The 26499-nt window shown below is 44.3% G+C and overlaps 1 protein-coding gene across 4 annotated transcripts in view; it reads left to right on the top strand.

Annotated features, from left to right (window-relative positions):
* Positions 1-26499, top strand: part of adamtsl3 (ADAMTS-like 3) — a 782675-nt gene that overhangs the window by 330476 nt on the left and 425700 nt on the right. For all 4 annotated transcript variants that reach the window (XM_085968860.1, XM_085968862.1, XM_085968861.1 and 1 more), the window contains exons 4-5: positions 3948-4075; positions 19595-19640. In XM_085968860.1, the coding sequence (XP_085824986.1) occupies positions 3948-4075; positions 19595-19640 (174 nt within the window). The remainder of the gene's footprint in view (positions 1-3947; positions 4076-19594; positions 19641-26499) is intronic.

The following is a 26499-nucleotide window of genomic DNA, read 5'->3' on the forward strand; positions in this document are numbered from 1 at the left end:
GTAATTCCTCCCCAAACGCGTGAGTACGGAAGGGGTACTCACGCGTCTGGCCGGAGGAAATGCCGGTTTTCAGCATGCACAGCGCATGCGCTGAAAACCGGCATTTCCTCTCCTCTAACCCAAGAGGTGAAGAGGCTAGCGCGTGCGCTGTAGGGGGCAGCGCGTGCGTCTTGGATTTCCTCTGTTTTGGGGGATTTGCGCATGTGTAAAGGCCTCCGGTCTTTACGCTTGTAAAAAGCACACGTAAGTATTTATTTTTACAGGTAAGTGGTGTTTTAGTGTAATTTAGAATTTTTTTCCCACAGGTTTATTATTTTAAAGAATCTACAATAAGGTAAGTTTAGTTTTAGACCCTTTTTATTAAAAATTTATTTTTTTCAAAAAAAAAATTATTGTTTAAATTATTTTTTTAAACTTATTTATACTTAATTTAATGATTGGGGTGTTTTTTAAATTTTTATTTAAAGTTTAAATAGTGTTTTGGGCCCCCGTAGTTTTCATGAGTTTGACAGTTCTTACTCTCAAACTCATGAATGAACCTTCCCCTCCCCTGATTGGTTGTACAGTGCTCACCTGATCCCAGCCGGCACATCGCACTAACTACGCCGCTGGGTCAGGTAAGCACTGCGCGCTGACATCTGAACCGGGCCTGTGAAAGGAAAGGCAAGCAGGCCCGGGCTTCAGATGTCAGCGCGCAGGGTGAGTGCAGATCGGGGGCTTGCACGCGCGGCAAGCCCCCGACACCAAGTTCTGGGCCATTGTGTAGATAGAGCTCAGGTTTACTTGACCTAGGGGCGCAATGTGTGGTTGCTGGGGTTGGCTTACTGGAACAGTATTCATTGCACCTCCAGCATTTAGATAAGATTGAGCTAGTGCCTGTCGGCATTGATTATAATGGATTCTAAGCTGTCTATAGTTTTCTCGAGGATTGGGGTCATTTATTTCATCATGAGCTTGCCACCTTAACCGGAATCCACGGCCCCCAGGAGAATAGGCTGCTCCGGGTCCTGCTATTCGGCCATGGTTGCCACCACCTTGTTCGGCACCGTTCATTAGGCCTCCCAATTGTGCAGGTGTGCACCTTATCATTAAGGAATTTATTGGATTTGGAGTATTAATTTGATTATCCCACAGGATATTCTGCATCCCCTGGTTCTGGGGATCCACATTAATCGTGCCATGAGTTCTAACGGCTCCTTCGGCATCAAAGCCTTCTATTTCAAAAATTATCACTTGGTCTTGTGGAGGTAAAGGGATAGGATCATTTCCCCTAATAAAGCAATCGTTTGAATTTCCTAATAAAAAGACTTGGCCAATTCTGACGGTTTGCCATTTCGTCAGGACCTAACCTCGGTTAGGGTTTAATATGAACTTTATAAAAAATTTCTAGACCTCAATGGTATATTGAGGGAGTTCTGATTTAAGTTCTACAAGGCCTGATCAGGGACTTGTCGTCTCCAGAGACTTAAATCTGGGTCTTAGAACCACTGTCAGTAAACATTCCTTCTATACTTAACAATCTACAAGATGGATATAGATATAAATATAAGTATAGGTTCTGTATCAACTAGTTAACACACGTGGTGGACGCTAACTGAAAGGGATTATTACTAGTCCTAGCCCCTTTAGGGCTACCCCGGATCAGGCGTACTCCCCAGATGTTCACCTTCAACTAAAGTTAGAGGTAGCTGAATCCTAAAGATGCTTAATTGGGTCTAAAGGTCCAGACTATCTCTCCCTAAAGGAAAGGAACAGCCTGAAGATGTTACCGTCCTCCAGATAGCACTTTTAATAAGTTTACATAGACTGTAACCTCCGGATATTATGAGGGTCCGGAAAACTCCCCCAAAATTCTGCAACTCCTCACCAAAGAGTGTACGGAGATTGAGTTTGTGAATTTGATACAGAAGTACTATGTGAGACAATTCTAAAAAAATATAAATTTATTAAAGAACCGACATGTAATCACAGTTGGTGTTTCAATCGCGACATTAACAGTTCCAAATACAAGAAGCTTTTACAATCTTATTATCAGAGATCCTTATTCTCAAATCTTAACTTCGTTACATTTTTACATTTCTTAGTCTTGTTCCAGGATATCCACCAAAATCAAATAAAGGTACCTTTTTGATCCCCAAGACTCAGAGTTGAAGACTCACAGAGCTTGCCTCTGAAGCCCGAGAATCGCTTTGCCCCATTATAGCGATTCTGTCTTCCCGTTTGAAAGTCCAGTTTTTATACTCTTTCTCAGTGGTATATCCTTTGAAGTTTTCTGCTGATGTAAGCTAATTATCTCTAGTCATTTTTCTGTTGACCCCTGCTATTCTTACAGTCAGTTCAGCTTGTAGCATTAAGAATTGTGTCTCTACCTTTAGGTGTTCAAAACTTATCATAAAAACAATGTGGAGCAGATGTATCTATTTGATATTCTTACGAAGGTCTTCTGTTTGTATCTTTTGCATTTAGAACACCTCACCTTAGTTACCTCAGTTGGTTGCAACACATAATCTTGTCTCCATGTTTCATTTGATGTAATTTTTACAAAGGCATATGTTTCTTTAATTTATGTGATTTATTTCCGAAGTGTTGGTTTAAGACTCTTTAACTGGGTATTCCATTGTGCTTTTTTCCAAAGACTCAGATGTCAGGAGCCTTTAACCTACTGCTTCAATAAGGCTATTGTCTCAGTGTCAACAACTTATCTTATCTCAATATCCTGTATGTTGTTCAGAGCTTTAGATTGTTGAGGCTTCCAGATTTTCAAACCCAGTATGTCATGTTTTAAAGCCAGAATATTTCATATAATGGTGTATTTTTCTGAATATGGCATATTCCTTCCCAGCATCAGCAGGCATAAAATGGTGAAAAGCCTCTTAACTGCCTGTTAACTACCTGTTAACAGGCAGTTAATTGGCTCCAATCCCCTTCCTGCTTCAAGGAGACGGGTCCCTGCACGAGTTGGGGACCTGCCTCCCGGGAAGATGGTTCGGAGGCGGGTTGGGAGCGGGGTTGGGACCCGCTCCCAATTTTCCCCATTTCCCCAGCAGACCCGCCTCCTCAGGGCTGGTAAAATCCAGCCCTTAGTTACAAGTATAGTTCTAAGATAGTATTCTTCCCAAATGTTGTTTTCTGTTTCAAAATATCTTTGGTGCCATATTTTAAAATAAAGTGCCCTTTTCAGTCCAACTGTTTGAGAGACCAGTGCGATCACTGACACATCGCAGTGTACTTGTACGTAGTTATTGGAGTGCATTTTCCTCATTGTGTACACTGGAGTGGAATGTTGTTGGGCCATTTGGTATGAAATTAACAAGCCTGCAGTGAGCCTTGAGATTAAAAGGGTTTTTAATAGGGGAAATACAGAATAGATTCCCAGCTGAAATGGTTAATGTCAATATACACCTTTTATAAAGAGCTCCAAGTGTGTGTAATAAACAGTCGATGTAGTTGTAGGTTTCTATTGATAAGGGCAGATAGTGATGAAAAAAGACATGTGTAACATGAGCATTTGGAACATTGGAAATGGAGCCCAGAAATGACACTGATGAATAATGTGGGCTCCAAGGATCAATTTTTTTTTTGTGAATTTTACCTTTGAAATTCAGTGATTTTGAGTAAGACCAAATGAAATGGACCAGGTTGTTCCTCACTGAAGAACTTTCTTAGCGGAAAATTTATTACACTGACATTTAAGGGAATGTTTGAGTGGTCACCCACGGAGAGTTACCTGGCTCGTTGCAAGTGTGGAGCAGAAAATGGTGGGCAGCCTGCCAACGACTTTGCAAACTATGCCAGGTACCTGGTCGTGGGTGAAGTCTTGTAGAATCTACCCTTCAAATCAAAATACAAAATTAATGTCATTATGTTCGTACTGTTTCATAGATATCTCTTTTATTAATTATGATTGTGAACTTATTCAATGTGATTTTACTCTCTCGATTTTGTAGACATCAAGGATCACACGTTCAGATGAGGATAAAGATTCTGGCTGGGATGCATGGGGATCTTGGAGTGACTGTTCGAGGACTTGTGGTGGAGGAGCCTCCTACTCCCTGAGACGCTGCTTAAACGGCAGGTGAGAATAAAATAGTTAAATGAGAAATAGCTTAAGTACCACCTTATCATGTGTCTCACATACATTTTTAAAGTGTCAACCGTGGTTCAGTTGGTAGCACACTCACCTCTGAGTCAGAAGGTTGTGGGTACAAGTCCCATTCCAGGGACTTGAGCATGAAATCTAGGCTGACGCTCCAGTGCAGTGCTGAGAGAGTGCTGCACTGTCAGAGGTGCTGTCTTTCAGATGAGACATTAAACCGAGGCCCCGTCTGCCCTCTTGGGCGGACGTAAAAGATCCCATGGAGTTATCCCTGGTGTCCTGGCCAATATTTATCCCCCTCAACCAACATAACAAAAACAGGTTATCTGGTCATTATCACATTGCTGTTTGTGGGATCTTGCTGTGCCGCGTTTCCCACATCACAACAGTGACTCCACTTCAAAAGTACTTCATTGGCTGGAAAGAAAGACTTGCATTTATATAGCGTCTTTCATGACCACCGGACGTCTCAAAGCGTTTTACAGCCAATAGACATAAGAACATGAGACGTAGGAGCAGGAGTCGGCCATTCGGCCCCTCGAGCCTGCTCCGCCATTCAATAAGATCATGGCTGATCTGATCTTGGCCTCAACTCCACTTCCCTGCCCGCTCCCCTCTACAGCTCTCTGGGGAAGAGAATTCCAAAGATTCACGACCCTCTGAGAAGAAATCCCCCCTCATTTCCGATTTAAATGGGTGCCCCCTTATTCTGAAATTATGCCCCCTAGTTCTAGATTCCCCCACGAGGCGAAACATCCTCTCTGCATCTACCCTGTCAAGCCCCCTTAGAATCTTATATGTTTCAATAAGATCCCCTCTCATTCTTCTAAACTCCAATGAGTATAGGCCCAACCTGCTCAACCTTTCTTCATAAAACAACCCCTTCATCTCCGGAATCAACTTCTTGAACCTTCTCTGAACTGCCTCCAATGCAAGTATATCCTTCCTTAAATAGGGAGACCAAAACTGTATGCAGTACTCCAGGTGTGGTCTCACCAACGCCCTGTACAGTTGTAACAGGACTTCCCTACTTTTATACTCCAATCCCTTTGCAATAAAGGCCAATATTCCATTTGCCTTCCTAATTACTTGCTGTACCTGCATGCTAACTTTTTATGATTCATGTACAAGGACCCCCCGATCCCTGTGTACCTCAGCATTTTGTAATCTCTCCCCATTTAAATCATAATTTGCTTTTTTATTTTTCCTACCAAAGTGGATAACCTCACATTTTCTCACATTATACTCCATTTGCCTTCTCTTAGAGTCTTTCTTTCTCACTGGAGTATATCTTTGCTGAGAGTTATGAAATATCCCCTTAAATGTTTTCCATTGCTTTTCTACAGTCTTGCCCTGTAATATATTATCCCAGTCCACTTTAACCAAGTCTGCTTTCATACCTTTGTAATTACCTTTATTAAAGTTCAGGACACTAGTTTGAGACCTAGCTTTCTCACCCTCAAACTGAATTTGAAATTCTACTATGCTATGATCACGCTTCCCAAGAGGATCCTTCACTTCGAGATCATTAATTAATCCAGCCTCGTTAAACATTACCAAATCTAAAATAGTCTGCTCCCTGGTTGGTTCCACAACGTATTGTTCCAAGAAACCATCCCGCATACACTCTAAGAGCTTTTCCTCAAGCCTACCTTTGCCAATTTGCTTTGTCCAATCAATATGAAGATTAAAATCTCCCATGATTATAGCCGTACCTTCCTTACAAGCCTCAATTATTTCTTGATTTATGCTCTGTCCTACAGTGTGGCTACTGTTTGGGGGCCTGTAGACCACTCCCACCAGTGACTTCTTACCCTTATTATTTCTTATCTCCACCCAAACTGATTCTGTGTCTTGATCTTCAAAGCCAATATCATTTCTCACTACTGCACTGATCTCATCCCTTATTAACAGAGCTACACCACCTCCTTTTCCTTTCTGCCTATCCTTACGAAATGGCAAAGACCCCTGAATATTCAGTTCCCAGCCTTGTTCACCTTGCAATCACGTCTCTGTAATGGCTCTGATCATACCCATTTATTTCTATTTGTGCTGTCAACTCATCTCTCTTGTTATGAATGCTGCATGTGTTCAGATATAGAGCTTTTAATTTTGTCTTTTCACCATTTTCCCCTACTCTGACCCCTCATTCTGATGCACTCTTATGTGTATACGCTCTGTCCCTTCCTGTCACACTCTGGTTATCATTACCCCTATTGCTACCCTGCACTTTTGCCTTCTCATTTTTCTTTGACTGTTTAAATTTCCGCTCAGCGGATCCCTCCCCCCCACTATTTAGTTTACAGCCCTAGTTATTCGATTTGCCAGGACTCTAGTCCTAGCATGGTTCAAGTGAAACCCGTCTCGACGGAACAGCTCCCTCTTACTCCAATACTGATGCCAGTGCCCCAAGAATCGAAACCCATTTGTCCCATACCAATCCTTGAGCCACTCATTCACCGCTCTGATCTTATTTACCCTATACCAATTTGCACGTGGCTCAGCCAGTAATTCAGAGATTATTACCTTTGTGGTTCTGCATTTTAATTTAGCCCCTAGCTGCTCATGTTCCCTCAGCAGAACATCTTTCTTTGTCCTACCTATGTCGTTGGTACCTACATGGACCACGACAACTGGATCTTTCCCCTCCCACTCTAAGTTCCTCTCAGCCGATTCTCCCACTTTTGGAGTGTAGTCACTGTTGTAATGTGGGAAACGCGGCAGCCAATTTGCACACAGCAAGCTCCCACAAACAGCAGTGTGATAATGACCAGATAATCTGTTTTTGTTATGTTGGGATAAATACTGGCCAGGACATTGGGGATAACTCCCCTACTCTTCTGCGAAATAGTGCCATGGGATCTTTTACGTCCACCTGAGAGCAGACAGGGCTCGGTTTAACGTTTCATCCAAAAGACGGCACCTCCGACCGTGCAGCACTCCCTCAGCACTGCACTGGAGTGTCAGCCGAGCTTTACGTGTGCAAGTTCCTGGAGTGGGACTTGAACCCACCGCCTTCTGACTCAGAGGCGAGAGTGCTATCAACTTTGAGGCGCTTTGAGACGTCCGGTGGTCGTGGAAGGCACTATATAAATGCAAGCCTTTCTTTTTAAATGCTTCACATGCAGTGGTTTACTTTGAAAGCAGTGACTGTAGTTCTGTAGGGCGCACAACAAGATCCCATAAATAACAATTAGGTGAACGACCAGTTGTTTGTTTGTGGTAGTGTTGGTCGAGACCAGCATGTTTACCAGTCTGGAGAGCTCCTTGCTCTTCTTGAAATAGGGACCTTTAATGCTCATGTGAACAAACAGATTTAACACCTTATCAATGACATTGCTGAAACCACAGTAGCAGGAACCAGGCTATTTAAAAAAAACTTTTGATGAACCATACCACAGCCATGTTGGCAAGGTGTTACAGGGAAATTGCTCCCTCCTCCCAAGCTGAGACTGGTGCCCCAGTTGTGCCAGAAACCGTACAGGCATCCACCCAACATATTTAAATCGGTCTGGCTCTGGGAGTTTGGATAGGGTTCAAGGATGCGATCAGTGGGCAAGTGTAAGTGTCCAGAAGAACAGAAAGGGATTATACCGAATCAAATTGCAGCTGCTAAGTGGCCACCAGTATCATGTCATTCAGGTCAATGCCTGTTTCCCCAGGCAGTGGTCACAATGATTTCATTTTAAGACAATCATCTGTCCAGGCTTATTTGAGGGTTACAGCAGTGTGCAAGAATGGCTTCTTGGCATGTTTATTGGCTGTGCCAATGGCTGAAGACATCTTGCAGCCAACAAGGATGGAAGTAGAGCAAGATATAATGAGCGCCATGCAGTTACCAAGATCATCATAGGGCATTCCATCAGTATCTGAAGCAGCACTGCAGGTGCCTCAACAGATTGTAGGGTGGAGGGAGCCTTACAGTGCATTTGCAAGATTATCATCATCTATTCTATGCAGCAAAACATTGCAATAGAAGAAAGGCCTAACTTTACCGAATATGGAGGACAAAAAGGACAGCCCATTATTTACGCCAGAAGAGGATGTTGACGGTGACCAAGAGGATGTCAGTGCAGTTAGGAAGCCTGGTGTGCCAGAAACTCCTTGACGAGACATTTAATTAAGTGCATGAGCTTCCCTTTTAAAGAACCCTCCTGACCATATACAGGAAACTTTCGATTTACCGGCACCTAAATAACCGGAAATCTCGGTTAACCGGCAAAATTCAGGAGTAGGTTCAGGTAACATTTATTACTTTTTTTACTCCATTTGTTGCTGTGCAAGGGTGTGGCTGCAGCTGTTGCTAAGCTACAGAGATGCTTGCAACTTGTGCCCATTGTTCTGAAGCTGTTGCTAAGCAACAGGGTTTGTTGCTTTATACGGAGCTCTCAGCTCCGTATCTTTTACTATAGCGTTCGGTTATCCGGAATTTTTGATGAACCGGCAACACGTCGGTCCCGTCCGTGCCGGATAAAAAAAAAAGTTTCCTGTATATCCAAGAAAATGGTCCAAGCACCTTCTGCATAATTGCAGTTTCTCAACTAATAGCAATGCTTATCCATTAGTGTGCTGCTGCCTTCTTCTACATGATCAGAAAGAAACTGTGGGCAAACTTCAAATACATTGCACCAATTTATTCACCTACTTTGCATAACATGCAGTGCTGCTGTTCTTCTCCTCAAACCCCACTGACCCCACAGTGCTTTAGTTAGTACTAGTGTGTTGAATAATTCTTCTTGCTCTTAACCTGCAACCTCCGAATGTTTCCTCCATGCAAAGAATAAGGGGGGAAAATTCGGTTGCTTTGGGGTGCAAAGCAACTAGCGCCCGGGCGCGACAATGTTTGCGCCGCTCGCGAAATTGACCAGACATTTTGCAGCGGCGCTAAACACTACCGCCACGATCTCCTGTGCCTGTATATCGTGACGTCAGTCGAGCGTGCAATGCCTCGGTTGCGCCCCGGACCGGATATTGAGTGGCGCCCCCTGCCTTTCCGCCTGCCGCTAGCAATGACAGGTTGAGGGGAGCGTTTTGCAGTTGGGAAGGGACTGGGGGAACGCTATTTAAATGCGACCGCTTCCTGCCTTTTTTTGTCGGCGACATTTTTGCACCACGCATTCTGAGAGAGAGAGACTTCTGGAGAGATTCAACACTGTGTGAAGGAGTTTTGGGTACTGAGCAGCACTTTGCAGGTTTATTTTGATTTGATCTTCCTTGCATCGATTTAGAAGAGACTATGGGGGCTGCACTCTGAGCTCTTTCCCTGGGCCTCTCCATTGTTCTGTCCAGCAGAATTGATGTACAGGTCTCTCCAGGCCGAGATTCAAGACTGCAATGAGCAGGGTGTGGATGGAGAGCAAGACCGACCCTCCCTTTTAAGAACTGGCCGGCGCCAGTGTGTCTATGTTCCATTGCTGACTGACATCACATGAGCTTCGCCAGCATTCTGAGATAGCGCCTCGCTCCTCGGCATTAGCACCTTAAGAGAGGTGTGTAGCACCTGATTTAGCGCTCCAATCACCTCCAGGGGCGATAGAAGCCAAGTTTGCAGTCAGAGGCGATAATTAGCGGCAGGCGCTAAACTTTGCGCCCGGCCAATAATTGCGCCCCAAACTGGACGATACCGAATTTCTCCCCCCAGGTATGCTATTTGGCTGCTGGGTTTCAGTGGGAGCCGGTTAGCATTCATGTAGTCATCGCATATCATAGCCTCAAAAGGTGATGGAAGGAGATTCAGTAGTAATGTCCAAAAGGGAATTGGATATATACTTGAAAAGGAAAATTTTGCAGAGAAGCGGGACTAATTGGATAGCTCTTTCAAAAAGCCAGCACAGGCATGATGTGCTGAATGGCATGTTTCTCTACTGTAAGATTCTATGTGCCAACCTTGCGCTGGATCCTGAGGTGGCTTATCAACTAATTCAGGTATGTGCGCAGTTGCTGTGGCTGGTTGAGCCTGCCTGCTTTCTGGCACACCAATTGTCCCTTTCTTCGGAGGGTGTAGATCGAACAAATGTAGTGCTGCACTGAGATTCAACAATGTCATTTGTGGCTTCTCTTGCAACAGCCCTGCTGCTGGACATTCTTTCAGCGTGTCTGCTGATCTGCACGGGCAACAGTGAGGTCTACATATCTTTGCCTGAAGGTTCACTCAATCTTGTCCCCCAGCATGTTGAAGCCAGACAACAAAGCCTCTCCTGGAAGGGAGCCCAGGGCCTTTGTAGTAGCAGCGTTGGTGTTCACGAGAGGTAATTCCACTGTCTCGCTGGGGCGTCCGGTGCAGTCTGCCCTGGAGCTGCCACCCAGTCCGTGGTAGACTGCAATCTGGAGAAGCCTTCCAACATGACTGCACAGATGCGGCTTGTCATGAATCTTATCATGACTCATGAAGTAACACTGGGTGGCCAGCTGGTGGCGCCGTCGAAGGAGTATAAATACCTGGGCGTGGGCCCAGCTTGCTCAGGATGTTTCTGTAACCAGGAACTAGTGATGTAACTAGAAATCTCATGGTTGTGAAACAGTTGATTAAAGCCTTGTTTTATACTCAAACCAAGCACTCAGTAGTCTTCTTACATCATGGCTAATGGACTTTTCCATCACCCCTAGCCAGATCTTGCCTGGTATTTTGGATACAGTCAAGATCCTGCTCAGCCAGTAATCTTTTACAAGCAGGCCAGATATGGTTACAATCCCTGGTAGTTCAGATGGCGAAGGAACTGAATGGACTCTTCGGCAGGGCCTCCTGCTTTCCCACTGCCGCCACTGCTTGTTCCTCTCCCATGTGCGCTGTGACTTACCGAATGCTACTTCCTCAAACTAACTACCTCTGCGGTGGCAGTAGCTGTCCTTCTGTTTGTGGCAGTAGGTGTGAATGGTGCAGGATGCTGTGAGGCGGCCTGTAGAACAATTCCAAATATGTCATTGAACATAAATTGCAAACATTATTACATACGAAAGCAGAACAACTTCTAAATATTTTCATCTTGAAAATTATACACTCAGCATGGCATATGAAAATATTGATGCATTCGAAACAGTTGCACTTATTTTGCCCTGTCATAGACTGATGATAAGTGGGCAATCTGGCGGATTGCCTCTTGATCACCTTAAACCAAGACCCTCTGTACTGACCTTCACATCTTACAAACCTGGGGGGTAGTACCCACGGTATGATGTGAAGACATAACCCCATAAAATAATACTTGATTAGACTATTGGTTTGATTACGAAGATCTTACAGAAGAGGATCTGTCGATAGGTCGTGGGCTGGGAGAATGCTTGATGTATAAAAGCTCAAAGCTTTACCAAGCCCATACTGCAGCTTTACCTGTGCAAATGTCTCCAGTTTATTTGTTTAGATAAAGTCGTGAACCGCGACTACTCTGTGGTTTACTCAAGAGGGGGAAAGAATGATTGGTTAGACCAGACTGCAAATCAGGGTGTTTAATCATCAGCCAAGGAAAGAAAAGCCAAAACCTGAACATATTGCTGGGTCTCCGAGTTCCAGCCACCTGCGAAGCAGTCCCTTGTTTCAACGATGTTATGAAAAAGAATTGCAAAACCAGACGGTAGAAATGCAGTTTTGGTGCCGGCGTTCCGATACTTGTTTTACATCCTGATTTGTGCACTGTCAGTTGCCAAATTGTCCCAGTAATTTCCGCTCTTTGACTAGCTGCCGCCTGAAACGCAAAGGGAAGCGAAGAATTCCACACTGACAGGCACCTGGCCTCTGCTCGACCTTTAGCCGCCACCGTCCTGCATTGAAACCCCTTTCTGCTCGTTCCCTCGCTCTTCCCGACACCAGGGTTACTTCAACCTGGGCGCCGATCTGTCAAGACAGCAAATTATAACACACAATAATGGATTCGGATCACCAACTTCTGGTCCGAATGTTTTTGTATCCATTTTGAAAGATGGAACTAAAATCACTGGAGGAAATAGGTTGAGATCATTTCTAGAAAACTGCAGAATCCTTCTGGAAAAATAACAGGCAGCAGTAATTGCTTCCGAGTCCGATCCTGGTCACGGGGCTCTTGTAGAATGGGGAGAACGATCAAACCTCGACACAGGCTGATCCCGCATCTCCATCGAGACTGTATTTTGTTAAACCGAGGCCCTGTCTAGCCCCTCAAGCGGATATAAAAGATCCCATGGCACTATTTCAAAGAAGAGCACGGGACTTCTCCCGGTGTCCTGGCCAATATTTATCCCTCAACCAACATTACTAAAACAGATATAAAAACAGAAAATGCTGGAAATACTCAGCAGGTCAGGCAACATCTGTGGAGAGAGAAACAGAGTTAACGTTTCAGGTCGATAGCCCTTTTTCCAGTTCCGACGAAGGGCTATCGACCTGAAACGTTAGCTCTGTTTCTCTCTCCACAGATGCTGCCTGACCAGCTGAGTATTTCCAGAATTTTCTGTTATTTCAGATTTCCAGCATCCGCACTATTTTGCTTTTGTATCTAAAACAGATTATCTGCTCACTATTGCGTTGCTGTTTGTGGGACCTTGCTTTATGCAAATTGGCTGCTGTGTTTCCTACATTACAACTTTGACTACGCTTCAAAAAAAAATATTTAATTGGCTGTAAACCGCTTGGTGACGTCCCGAGTTTTTGAAAAATGCAATATAAATGAAAGTCTTTACTTCTTTCTTCCTTATTTCCACTGTGTAACTAGCTTCAAAGAGATGAAACAATTGTACTTTTTGCAGCCTTACCCCAGATGTTGTATAATGTAGGAGTGCAGCCAATAGACCAGTGCTGATACATAATCAACATTCACCACATCTGCAGAACTGTATATGTTATAATCAGTTGTTGGAATTTAATATTTTGCTTGCAATAAACAAACCGATTTGTACCAAAGCAAAATACCGCGGATGCTGGAAATCTGAAATAATAACAGAAAATGCTGGAAAAACCCAGCAGGTCAGGCAGCATCTGTGGAGAGAGAAACAGAGTTAACGTTTCAGGTCGATGACCCTTCGTCAGAACTGGAAAAAGTTGGAAATGGAACAGGGTTTTTAAGCAAGTGTAGGGGCAGGGAAAGGGGGAGGGGAGGAAAGAACAAAAGGGAAGGTCTGTGATAGGATGGAAGGCAGGAGAGGTTAAGAGACAGAAGGGATGATGGTGCAAGGCAAAAGGAGATGGTAATGGGACAAGGTAAGAAACAAAAGACGGCTCTAGATGAAGTGTAAATGGCACTGACAGAATGATCGACAGCTGCCATGTGAGAGAGAGAAAAAAATGGGAAAAAAAAGATAGGGGCAAAGGTTATGGTCAGAAATTGTTGAACTCGATGTTGAGTCCGGAAGGCTGTAAAGTGCCTAATCGAAAGATGAGGTGCTGTTCCTCGAGCTTACGTTGAGCTTCATTGGAACAATGTAATAGGCCGAGGACGGAGAGGTCAGAGTGGGAATGGAGCGGAGAATTAAAGTGACAGGCGACCGGAAGCTCGGGGTCACCCTTACGGACTGAACGGAGGTGTTCCGCAAAGCGGTCGCCCAATCTGTGTTTGGTCTCCCCAATGTAGAGGAGACAGCATCGTGAGCAGCGAATACAGTATACTAAATTGCAAGAAGTACAAGTACAAGATATTTGTACCGCCTGACTCGCCAAGTAATAATAATCAAATTGTGAACTCCGCACCAGTTTGGAAGTAAATGGTTCTGAATGGCGAGCTTTAATTTCAATGCTTATCTCTTCCAGTCTTCAATTTAGGGAAGTTCAGCTTTGCAGAATGGAATGTGGAGATTGTGCATGTAGAGCATTTTTCCATTTTAGAAATTGAAACATTTACAACTGTTGTTGGTCCCAGAGTTCTGGTATAAATTAATCTGATATGAAGATATGAGAGATAAAGAAGTCAAGCCTCTGATGGTTTTTAACTTATTTGGGCAAGAAAGTAGCCCATTAATTTGAGCATTTGTGAACTTTGACTTCCGGTTATTATCAGTTCCAGATAAACACATGCCTGACCCATTATACATGTTCCACTTGTTCATGTTTTGTAAAATTCTTGATCCAAACCTAGCAGTTAATTTTATTTATGCACTTCATTAGGGCCAGTGCTTAAATGTGGTCAATTTTCTATCAGATGCTACAGGACAATAGTGACTCTGTGGGTAAGATAATTAAGTTAGTGAAAAAAAGCGATTGGACCCATTAGACCCACCCCAAACAAGAGCCTGTGTATGATTATTCTATCATGGGTCCTCTTCCCCCCTCCCAACTTCACTCCCAGTCAGTATTAATTGATTCCCTACTTCTTAAATTCTTTACCCCATCCCCGCCAATGTACTGGTGTGATATTGAGTCATACGGATTGGAAAGGCCATCTTTTATCGTCCTTCTTTGATGAGCTAGCTGATCTTAATCCCAAAAATACCTTACATTTCTATGGCGCCTTCTACGAGCACCGGACGTCCCAATGCGCTTTACAGCCAATGAAGTACTTTTGAAGTGTAGTCACCGTTGCAATGTAGGAAACACAACAGCCAGTTTGCACACAGCAAGATCCCACAAACAGCAATGTGATGGTGACCAGATAATCTGTTTTACTGATGTTGATTGAGTGATAAATATTGGCCAGGACACCGGGGATAACTCCCCTGCTCTTCTTCAAAATAGTGCCATGGGATCTTTTACGTCCACCTGAGAGAGCAGACAGGGCCTCGGTTTAATGTCTCATCTGAAAGATGGCACCTCTGACAGTGCAGCACTCCCTCAGCACTGCACTAGCTTTATGTGCTCAAGTTCCTGGAGTGGGACTTGAACCCACAACCTTCTGACTGAGAGGCGAGTGTGCTACCCACTGAGCCATGCTGACAGAGTGGCAGTCGGGGCCCTAGAATTGGTCTCTGCATCCTTGGGCTAGGAAGTGGGGTAAAATAAGACCAAGTCCCCCGCTCTTAATCACCATCCAATTATACCTGTTGGAAAGTGCATGTGTGGACTTTGGGTGAGGATGTGATTGGCCTCGGCTGTGGTTCCCCATGGTTTAGTAATCTGCTGACACGCATTGTATAGGGTCACACATGTACAAAGGCCAGGTACAAGAGGGTTGTTGGTGTCCAATAAACCTTAACCCTGTATGATTACAGGAGAGATGGGGAAACAAAACAAAAGCAATCAACATTGTATAAAGTATGCTTTGCTCGTTGCATTTTTATAGTTTGAATTGTTGGCTGAATGATTAAATAAACTGTGGACATAAATATGTCCAGATTGGCTTTATGTTGAGTCATATAGAAATCTTGACCTCGGCAAAACATTTCTTGGGAAACTAGCTATGCATTGATCATGACTCAACTGCAGTAGGTTGTGACTGGAGTCCCAGGACTGTATTATTTGAACTCTGTTGCATTTGTTGAGAATTTGCTGCTGGTTTGGAGAGCGGTGATGACAGCAGATTTGGAGAAGTCCTCATTACAAACTCCCTCACTTTCCTAGCCTGGAGGGCAATGGATGATGGTAAGCAGACACTTATTGGAGAGAGAAATAAAGGGAAAGCTGACAAATATGAGCTAAAATAGAGAGCGCGTAATTTAACTTGATTATTTTTGTGTGCTGCAGAAAGGCATTAAAATGATTTATGTGTCTGTGTTATACTGAAAGTTTGCTCCATTCTAGTTCATGCTCTTCAGATTATTCGACAAAACTGCGGCCCAAAAAATCGATGCTGTTTTTGGTAAGGTAGCAACACAACATGGACATGTATTCTATAAGTAGATCCGCCCAGCGGAAGTATTTCTTTTAAAGATACCTAAAGCTTGGAATTTGTTCTTTCTGGGATTTTCTTGCACCAAGTCCCATTCACCCATCACCCTGTGATCGCTGCTCTACATTGGTTCCCGGTCCAGCAGAACTTCAGTTTTCAAATTCTCATCCTTGTGTTCAAATCCCCACCATGGTCTCACCCCTCCCTATCTCTGTAACCTCCTCCAGCCCTACAACCATCCCAAGGTTGCTGCGCTTCTCAAATTTTGGCCTCTTGCACATCCCCGATTTTCATCGCTCCAACATTAGTGGACGTGCTTTCAGCTGTCTTGGCCCTATGCTCTGGAATTCCCTCCCTAAACCTATCCGCCTCTCTACCTCTCTTTCCACCTTTAAGTCGCTCCTTGGGACATTTTGCTATGTTGCGACCAAGTGGTAGCTTTAACAACACATATCGAAAGAGGCTTCCAGCGCCAGCTCAAGATCGCCGTAGCACTCATGGACCTGTCAGCGGCGTATGACACAGTATGGAAGCATGGACTGCTTTTCAAGCTCTCCACCATTTTACCCTGCAGAACAACAATCCAGCTTCTCAACTCCATGCTTAGCAACCGCCGCTTCCGTGTGTACACTGGCACCCAGAAGAGCAGCTATAGGACATTGAACAGCGGACTCCCACAGGGTTCTGTCCTGGTACCCATGTTATTCAATGTTTACACCACTGACCCGCCCAAAACAGAGTCCCGCAAGTTCATATACGCTGATGACATTGCCTTGGCCACGCATAACATGAATCTATCCATCACCGAGGAGACCCTGACCAGTGATTTATAGAGGATGGAGGCCTACTTCCGCCGATGGCGACTTCGGCCAAACCCACAAAAAAACATCACCTCAACATTCCACCTCAACACCCATCAAGCAAACCAAGTTTGAAAGTCTCTTTTTGCGGCGCAGAGGTAAACCATGCCAAAAAAACCTCCTATTTAGGAGTCGCACTTGATCGCACCCTGTCGTATAGACAGCATCTCCAGAACCTTGGGAAGAAACTAAAGAACAGGGTCAACTTGATGTGATGCACATGGCACAAGTGAGAGGAGAAAATTGAAGTGGTAGCTGAGAAATCTGAACGAGGACCAACTTCACATGTTCCTCTGCAGCAGAACCCATGGTGCTTACCTCATGGGAGCTACCTGCAGAAGTGATCTTGTTAATTGGCAGAAGCACTTCTTGCAACTCTTTGAGAATATTTACAGCATCCTCTAAGACCTGCCAGACAATGTTCAGAACAACTCGTGCAGGACAGATTCACAAACCTGCAGGCCACTGTGGAGCCCATGGTCAGGTAGGGGTGGATCTCCTGCAGGCAGAGGTCCAAAGGCAGCTCCTGTAGTAGTTGCTGTGATGGAGCTGTTGAGACCTTGGCTGCAGTCTACAGGGTTTTTCTTGGGCAAGGATGCAGCCTACTGTGGGATCACCAATAGATAACACTGACAGCAGATTTGAGATTTCTGGAGGTATCCAGCGATCTATTCCAGTGCAGAAAGCTGGGCATGCTAAAGGACAGCCTGAAATAATTGTAAGTTGTGAGTCGGAGAAGGCAGGGCCATCTAATGACAGCACCTGGAAATAAAAAGTCATATGGATCCTATGAGGAACAGCAGTCTGTTACCACACTTATTCCTCCCACTGGGGTATAATTTCGAAGAGTACTGGATTAGGTACTAGAGGGCATGCACCATAGACAATTTACTAAAGGAAAGCACTGTGGGTGAAGCATTAGTTGAGCATGTACAATTCACTGTTTGAGAAATATAATGATGGCACATGATTCAAATGTAATGTTGAGAGTTAATAACATTGAGACTGAGGCAAGTTCCTAAAAAAAAAAAAGGCCAAAGCAAATTATTGATGCTGGAAATCTGAAAAAACCCCAGAAAATGTTGGAAGTACCCACAGGTAATGAAGCATCTGTGGAGAGAGAAACAGAGTTAATGTTTCAGATCGATGGCTTTCATCAGAACTGGAAATAGTTAGAGATGGCCACCCTTTCCCACTCAGTCCCTTTTTCCAGTTCTGACGAAAGGTCATCGACCTGAAACGCTAACTCTGTTTCCCTCGCCACAGAGGCTGCCTGACCTGCTGAGTATTCCCTAAAAAAGGCAAGTTCACTGGGTCAAAATGGAAGACAAGAAGGCCTCTACTAGGCCCCCTTCCTCCAGCAGGAGACCTTGGGCCATCACAGCTGTAACGTCAGACCGACCCTCCCCATCCACCAGACGTTCCCGGGGACTGAGTGGGAAAGGAGTGGACAACAGCGGTCTCAGCAGAAGGAGGAAAACTCAGGTCAGGGCAGGGAAGCAGCAGTAGGCCTTTCCACTCCATGTAAAAGTCAACACCTAATGTCAAAGATTGAACCATTAAATCTGTAATATGCCCAATTTATACGGTGGGCAGCACTGGGAGAGAAGTAACCTGTCCAAAACGGTCAAATTGTTTGTTGAAGCAATTACGACCCATTTTTATGGAATTATAGGTTGAATGAGCCTCTTGCATGCTCTTAGAGAGACATCACATAAGGTAGAAGATTTTAGATCCTAAAATTAAGAGATCCATCCTGTGCTTCGCTGTCACCGGGCATGAGTGTGACCCTGGTAAATAACACTGCAAAATTGTTGTTAAGCAAGTCTCTGGCAATGTTTGCCAGTTTTACAAACCAACATTCATAATGTGAGTTATATGAAAGAGACTGGAACAGGTTCTCACCCTGCCCACTCATGCGGACATATGGCACCACATCCACCAAGTTATTTCACCTATAGTTTGTCCCTCGGCTCCTCTTTCCGTGAAGCAAACTGCATTCATTTATGTTTGGTTCGAAGCTTCCCATTAGGCAAGAGATTGCCCCTGTGTTTACCTTGGTTTACGTTTGTTACTGTAAGTTTTTAGTGCATTATTGTACTTGTGATGTTGGCGTTGATGGCTGGTTCCACAACTCCTAGTTTCTAAAACTGGGGATGTGTTTAGGTATTTTAGCATTAGAAACCGCTCGCATAATGAATAATAAGAACAGTAGCTTCTTGTGTAATAGGCTGTTTGACAGAAAAACAGATTATTCTTTATAATCTTGAACAGACTTGGAATTTTTTTCAAAGAATGTTCTTTTTAAAAGACCTAATTGCGATGGGTACACAAGATAAAATGGAAACTAATATACTCTGTTGCATGTCTTTTAATGGTGGTTAACTACGCATAATAGATTTATTTTTTAAAAAACATTAGCATGGAAGGGAATTTTATTTTGCTAGTGAACATTTGATCGTGATAGTTGTAGGAAATGTTTGGAAAAAAAAAAAGTTTTATAAGCTCACCCTTTCAGGATTGACTATGTTTGTTCACGCTCAGTGGGATTTCAGTCAATGACTGGTTTCATTATACATAAGCCCTGGCAGGTATTTTCAACTAATGTTTTGACAGGTGAAGCAAAATTTTGCTTGATTCAGAACCAGAGCGAAAGCCCTTGTCAAGAATGATTTCATTTGCTGCACTAGGCTTATGATCTTGGCTGAAGACCCAAATTTATTAGTAGGGAAGAATATTAAAAATTATCAGGGATTAGAGGATTTTGACCGAGGAGGCTTCCTTTGTTGAGTCATGCGCGTATGTTAAAACTGCTTTATAATGGAAGCTTTTGTAAAGTGTTTGACCCGTGTTCGTTTAATGTTTTGAAAGACTGTACTCGACGTCATTTTTAAATTTTATTTCCTGTCTCTCAGGCGCTGTGAAGGGCGGAACATTAGGTACAAAACCTGCAGCAGTGTGGTAAGTACTGAATAAAATGCATCTGATCAGTAATTATTTGTGAATTGCTGTACTCTTTCCTGCTATTGTAGATGGAGGTGGTTTCTTTTGGTGCGTGTTTAGTTAGTGCTCATGATGTTAGCATTTATGAATAAAATATTTTTTCGATCTCGGACACTGAGAACAGTCGACTGATAGTTTGACGTTTGTGCTACCAGAAGATTGGAATTATCCAATAATTTGAATTAACCAATGCTTAAGAATTCATTATTAGATCATTTGAAAGAAGCAACTTTGAATTAAGAAGGGTAGGCAATCATCATCAAGCTGATTTTTCTTTGATGCTCATCATGGTGAGGGATGGCACTCCTAGGGAATTGCATGTTTTCAGACTTTTGACACCCATGGTCAGTATCAACCATTTCTGGATCAGATATTACACAGCCAAACTCCAACTTCGCCCTCAGAAGAGCATCCTGTACAATACCAGTTTCAATTTTTCCCCTTCTTACACGAGTCATCATTATGCTCACTCTAGGTAAGTTAGCGCTACAACGTTAACGTGAGGACGGTGCGGTGTTTCAGCCCTGCACCCAGTACGATTGGGTTAAGACTGTCCAGATCCATTTTAAGTAGGAACTGTCGGCTGGAAAAAAAAAGAGAGGATACTTTCATCCTATTGATCTAGGTTGATCTGAGTCCGGATCCTAAAGATGAAAGGACAGTATCATTTTTCTCTTCTGCAGTTTTGTGAAAGCAGCATTCACATCGGCAAGCGTACCTGAGCAATTCAAACCAGATTTAGTTGTTCAGGAACCTCTATTGGTTGCCCTCAAACAATGGTTTATGCAGAGTGAATGATCTGGTGCTCAGACTACACACAATCACGACGGAAATTATCCAAAGGGATAAGCAGCACAAGTTTTAAAGCCAATACTGTTTTGTTTTGTCTACAGCTGTTTGGACTGGAGGCAATAACAGTTTTCTCTGCTCCACCATTGGGATATACCGTGAGACCTTTATTAAGGTTCCACCTCGTATATTCTCATAGGAGTACATAGAACCTCATAAGACGATGAAGCGAATTATTACTCCCATGCTGGGGATGAAATGACTACTCCGACAGCCTTGAAATTGTGGCCTGTAAATATTATCGCATCGATGCTTCATAACATTTCTTTGTTTGCTATTTTAACAGAGCCATTAATCCTTTGAATACCTCCATTTAAATTAGCGGAAAAAGGAATTTCATACCGACGTGTTAAGCGTTCGGATGCTAACATGTCCACAGCATAATTTCAAGGCCTAAGGCTGGATTTTCTGATCTGGTCTACCCGAGTTACACGCCTAAATCAGGTGGCCCTGATCAGAAAATTGGTTCCATTATACTGGATCCCTGCCATTTATTGCCTGCCCATTTCCAGCCATCGTTTCTGGCATTTTCAGCATGCACCAGCGCATATTCAGGTACGTACAAATGAGGCAAAAGTGATACCATGCGCCCCATTTTCTCTCATTTCCAGCTCAGTTGCATTTCTGCTGTATAAAATGAGCATCCAGGGCAAGCAGACCTACAGCCTACTTCCATCTCAACAACAACAACAACTTGTATTTATATAGCACCTGACGTTAGAAAACTACTAGGCACTTGGTCTAAGCGTTAAACAAAGCTTTAATCAACTGTTTTACAACATGGAGGTCTAGTTGTGCCCTTCACTAGTTCCTGTTAAGAATGTCCTGCGCAAGCTGGGCCCGTGCTCGAGTATTTATACTCTCCCTGGACAGCGCCACCTGTAGGCCACTCAGTATTATTTCATAAGTCTTTCTTTCATGAATGACTGCTTCTGTCAGCGCCTTTAACGTAGTAAAATGTCCCAAGGCCTTGCACAGGAGTATTTTAAGACAAAAAAAATTGACACCGATCCACATAAGGATAAATTAGGGCAGGTGACCAAAAGCTTGGTGAAAGAGGTCGGTTTTAAGGAGCATCTTAAAGGAGGAAAGAGAGGTAGCGAGGCGGAGAGGTTTAGGCAGGGAATTCCAGAGCTTAGGGCCCAGGCAACAGAAGGCACTTTATCTCAGGTGGATAAAGTCATAACTATTTAGAACTATTATATTATGGGGTGATTCCAGGGCTTCCAGGCAACCAATATAGATTCCTGAACAACTAAATCTGGTTTGAACTGCCTAGTGCAACAGCGTGAGAGAGGGGCGATACGTGAGCCATCGGCTTTTGAGAACTCTGTCTCCGCGATAGGGGTACAACTTTAAGAAGTTATATAAAATGTCGGAATGACCAAGGCAAGGCGGCGGTATAGCTTTAAGAAATCGTTGACCTTAATTACCTTTCATCAGGAATGACTCCCAGCCTGCAAGGATAAAGGGCAGGGAAATAGTTCAGTTAGAGAGAGGAGAGTGTGGAGAGGACTGAACTGAGAGTGAGAACGTGTAGGCTGGAAAGTAATCCCTGTTACTGTCTTGTTTATGGCTGCACTTAAAGACACAGCTGGCGTGGGTGAATAAATCTCACTTGTTTTGAGTGTGTTTAATTGACCACTAGAGCCTAGGCCTGCTTCAGCTTGTTACACGAGGTACATGGTACTATAATGACATCAGCAACATTTGCCAATCAGCTATGCATTATGCAAGTTATGGATGCATTGTTTGCTGGAACGAGCAATTTCATCTTATTCCCCTTGGGCAGTCAGCGGCAAATTACAGAGTGGGCAAATTGTCGAGGATGCAAGGAGTCACAGGTTGCACATGTACCTGGCCCTATATCCTCCCCTTCTCAATAGTACAACCTATGTCAACAAGAACAAATTCCACTCCCTCAATGCACAGCTTGTTTGGAAGTAGCAGCATGGTTTTATGTCACTTTCCTGGGTGGGAGTGGGAACTAAATATACCAGGTTATAAGGTCTACAGGAAAGATAGGGAAAATAGCAGCAGGGGAGGACTTGCCTTGGTGATTAAGGATGAAATCACTTCAATTATAAGAGAGGTAAGCAGCCAGTGAAGACCTTATAGGTTGAATTAAGAAATAGGAAAGGATCCAAGATTGCAGTGGGAGTTGTGTATCGGCCCCCTGGTAGCAGCTCTGCAGTGCTAGAATGTATAAATGCAGAGATTAGACAAGCATGTAGTAAAGCAGGTACCAGCAGGTTTCGAAACAGCTTCTACCCCCCAGGCCATAAGACTCATGAACGAATAATTTATTATTATTTATTACTGGTGGCATAGTGGTTAGCACTGTTGCCTCACAGCGCCAGAGACCCGAGTTCGAATCCGGCCTCGGGCGACTGTGTGGAGTTTGCACATTCTCCCCGTGTTTGCGTGGGTTTTCTCCGGGTGCTCCGGTTTCCTCCCACAGTCCAAAGATGTGCGGGTTAGGTTGATTGGCTATGATAAATTGACCCTTAGTGTTAGGGGGATTAAATACGTGGGGTTACAGGGATAGGGTGGGATATGTGTTGGTATAGGGGTTACGGGGATCGGGTGGGATATGTGTCGGTGCAGGCTCGATGGGCCGAAATGGCCTCTATCTGCACTGTGGGGTTTCTGTGATTCTGTGATTACTGTATTTCTATTAGTATTTTTATCATTGTTATGCCATATTTATTCCAATGTTGGGAGGACTCGTAAAAATCAACATTTCATTATGCAGTAAATATGTCTGCTGCATATATGACAAATAAAATTAAATTGAATTGAATTGATAAAGGCAGGATTTTTAATGGAGGATTTTAACTTTCATATAGATTGGGAAAAGCAGACTAGCACCTGTCAGAAAGGTAGTGAATTTCTTGAGTGTGTCTGGGATAGTTTTCTACAACAATATGTCCTAGAGGCAACAAGGGGGCAAGCCATATTAGATTTAGTAATGAGTAATGAGCCAGATTTAGTTAACAGCCTAACTGTGCGTGAACATTTATCCAATAGATATCATAATGTGATTGAGTTCAACGCACGTTTGAAAGGGAGAAACGCGAAACAGCTACTAAGATTCTAGATTTAGTTAAGGCCGACTTCAGCGGGATGAGGCAGAGACTCTCCACAGTAAACTGGGCAAATCTGTTACTGGGTAAAAGGATAGAAGATCAGTGGGAGCTGTTTAAAAAAGAATTTAATGTGATTCATGTAGTGTATGTAACTGTTCTACCTTTAAGAGAACTATTGTATGTAACCGTCCCCCTTTAAGAGAACTATTTTAGGTGTGGCACTATTTGATCTTGGCTGCTGTATACTGTAATACCGACGGTGACCACACCGGTATATAAGTGCTGTGTCAGGATTTATTGGGCAGATTCGCCCTGACCTTCGAATAGTAAAGTCCTGTTAAAGTTACTCTTGTAGTCTGTGTATTAATTCAACATAATACCCACAGACTTTACAGTGGCGACGAGTTCGATCTTACCCTGCGGCAACAATACTTCCAAAGCAGTTAACGAGCATTGAGAAGAGGCACCCGCCCTCGTCGTTCTGCTGAGAGAAAACTCGAGTCTGCAGAGCAAGGAAGAAGGAAGAATTCAGACACGAAGCCTTCCATCAGCAACAGGCACTGATTGTCCCTTCTGCCACAGTGGTGAGTGAGCCGATCAGCACGAGAAGCAAGTCGGCCACGGTGACTGTGAGTAAAGGGAAAATAAAAAAATAAACGGAGGATAAGGGCGGTGAACTCGACCACGGTCGGGGGAAAGGAGCCGGACAGAAGTCGGGCCCAGAGGCGCTGAGACTGGGGCAGCGTGGAGCACGGAAGCCGTGGTACAAGCGGGCTGGGAGACGCAACGGCATCGTAAGACAGCTAGACCGCGACCGGCGAAAAAGGCCGGGCAGCTACCGAGGCCACGAGGCGCTGCGACCGGGATCGTAAGGCGCGGGAAGATATAAAAATAAATAAACCGCGGTGAACTCAGCTGCAGCCGGGGAGGAAAGCACCGGACTGCGAGAGGGCTGGGAGGCGCGATTGGAGTGAAAAAGGCCGGGCAGCGACCGAGGCCACGAAGCGCTGCGACCGGGATCGTAAGGCGCGGGAAGATATAAAAATAAATAAATCGTGGAGAACTCAGCCGCAGCCGGGGAGGAAAGCACCGGACTGCGAGAGGGCTGGGAGGCGCGATTGGAAGCCGCTGAGGGAGAGACAGAGCCCGAGCGAGGGAGACTGAGCGAGATCCAGCCCGCGGCTGGAACTGTTCGCCGTCAACGGGTTGTCCCCAGCACCAGTTGCCCTGCCGAGAAAAGGGAACAAAGAACGCACTGAAGCCGACGCGCAGGCTGCGAACCCCGAAAGCCAGCGGTCGTCGCCCGAGGGAAAAAGCTTACCCTCCCGCCAGGAGAAGACAAGCGCGGGAAACCGCCATTTTGCCAGTAGGCGGGGAAGAAGACAAGCGCGGGGAACCGCCATTTTGCCAGTAGGCGGGGAAGAAGACAAGCGCGGGAAACCGCCATTTTGGAAAAAAAAAGTTAACGAACAAATTCGTTGTTGTTTCGCAGAAAGATAGTGAGAGATAGTGAAGATGCCTAAGCATGGTAACATCAACAACTTCGATTCCGAGGTGGAAGATTGGGCCACGTACGTAGAACGTATTGAGATATATTGTGAGGCCAATAAAATAGCAGATGATGATAAAGCTCTCACCTTATTAAACGCAATGGGGGCCAAGACATACGGGCTATTGAAGCATCTTCTATCACCAGCTAAACCGGCGGATCAGACTTTCGCTAATATTGTTACTGCCCTGAAGGATCATTTGAACCCCACACCACTGATGTTGGCGGAACGATTCAAATTCTATGCAAGAACACAACGGAAAGAGGAAAGCAACGCGGAATACTTGGTCAAACTGCGTAGACTAGCGAAATACTGCCAGTTTGGGGAAAATCTGACAGAGGCATTGAGAGACAAGTTCGTGTGCGGGTTATCGAAGGAAGGAACACAAAAGCGTCTGCTCGAAGAGAACGATCTTACACTTGATAGGGCTGTCCTTATTGCAGCATCGCATGAAGCCGCAGCGAGAGGCACAGCGGAAATGCAGCTGAAGGCAGCGGTACTCAGTGTGGATCAAATTACTTCGGGAACATCGAAATGTTATCGTTGTGGGAAGACAACACACGACCAGAACCAATGCTGGTTTAAAAACCAGGAATGTAGAAAATGTGGCAAGCTTGGTCACATAGCTAAGGTATGCCGGTCAGGGAAGAAGACCAACAACAACAAAAAAAAGTCACCGCAGGAAAAGTACAACAAGGTACACAAGGTGGCTGAGAAGAGTTCAGATGAACAGAATTCGGATTCAGACCCAAACGGCCAGGAACTGGGTAGTCTGAGAATTCACAATGTGAGTAAAGAAACCGACCTACAAACTATATGGGTCATGCTAAAAATAGCCGGAGTCCGAGTGAAAATGGAATTGGACACAGGATCAGCCCTATCAGTCATAAATCGAAAGGATTACAACCGGCTATTCTCACATATACCCTTGAGAGATACTAAGTTTGTATTGCAGACATACACGGGGCATAAAGTATACCCCATGGGAAAGATAAGAGTCAAGGTGAGAGACAGGGGCAAAGAACACCCAGGAATGGATTTGTATGTACTACCTGAGGGAGGACCACCACTTCTAGGATGGGAGTGGATCAAGAAAATAAACATGGAATGGCACGACCTAAAAGCAATAACGAGTGAGGACTCGGTGCAGACAATCAGCTCAGACTCTGAAACGGATGACGATAAGACCAGCCCAAGTACGAAAGACAAGTCTAAAATGGACTTGCTGACTAAGGTTGGAAAAATGAAGGCGTGCATAAATGCTTATGCTCCAGAGGAGAACAAAGTTGCAGAACAGAATTCCACTGAACAACAACAACATAGTTTGAC

This window comes from Somniosus microcephalus, chromosome 27 (genome assembly GCF_052327205.1).
Source record: "Somniosus microcephalus isolate GS21.2 chromosome 27, FLI_Smic_1.0, whole genome shotgun sequence".
NCBI lineage: Eukaryota > Metazoa > Chordata > Chondrichthyes > Squaliformes > Somniosidae > Somniosus > Somniosus microcephalus.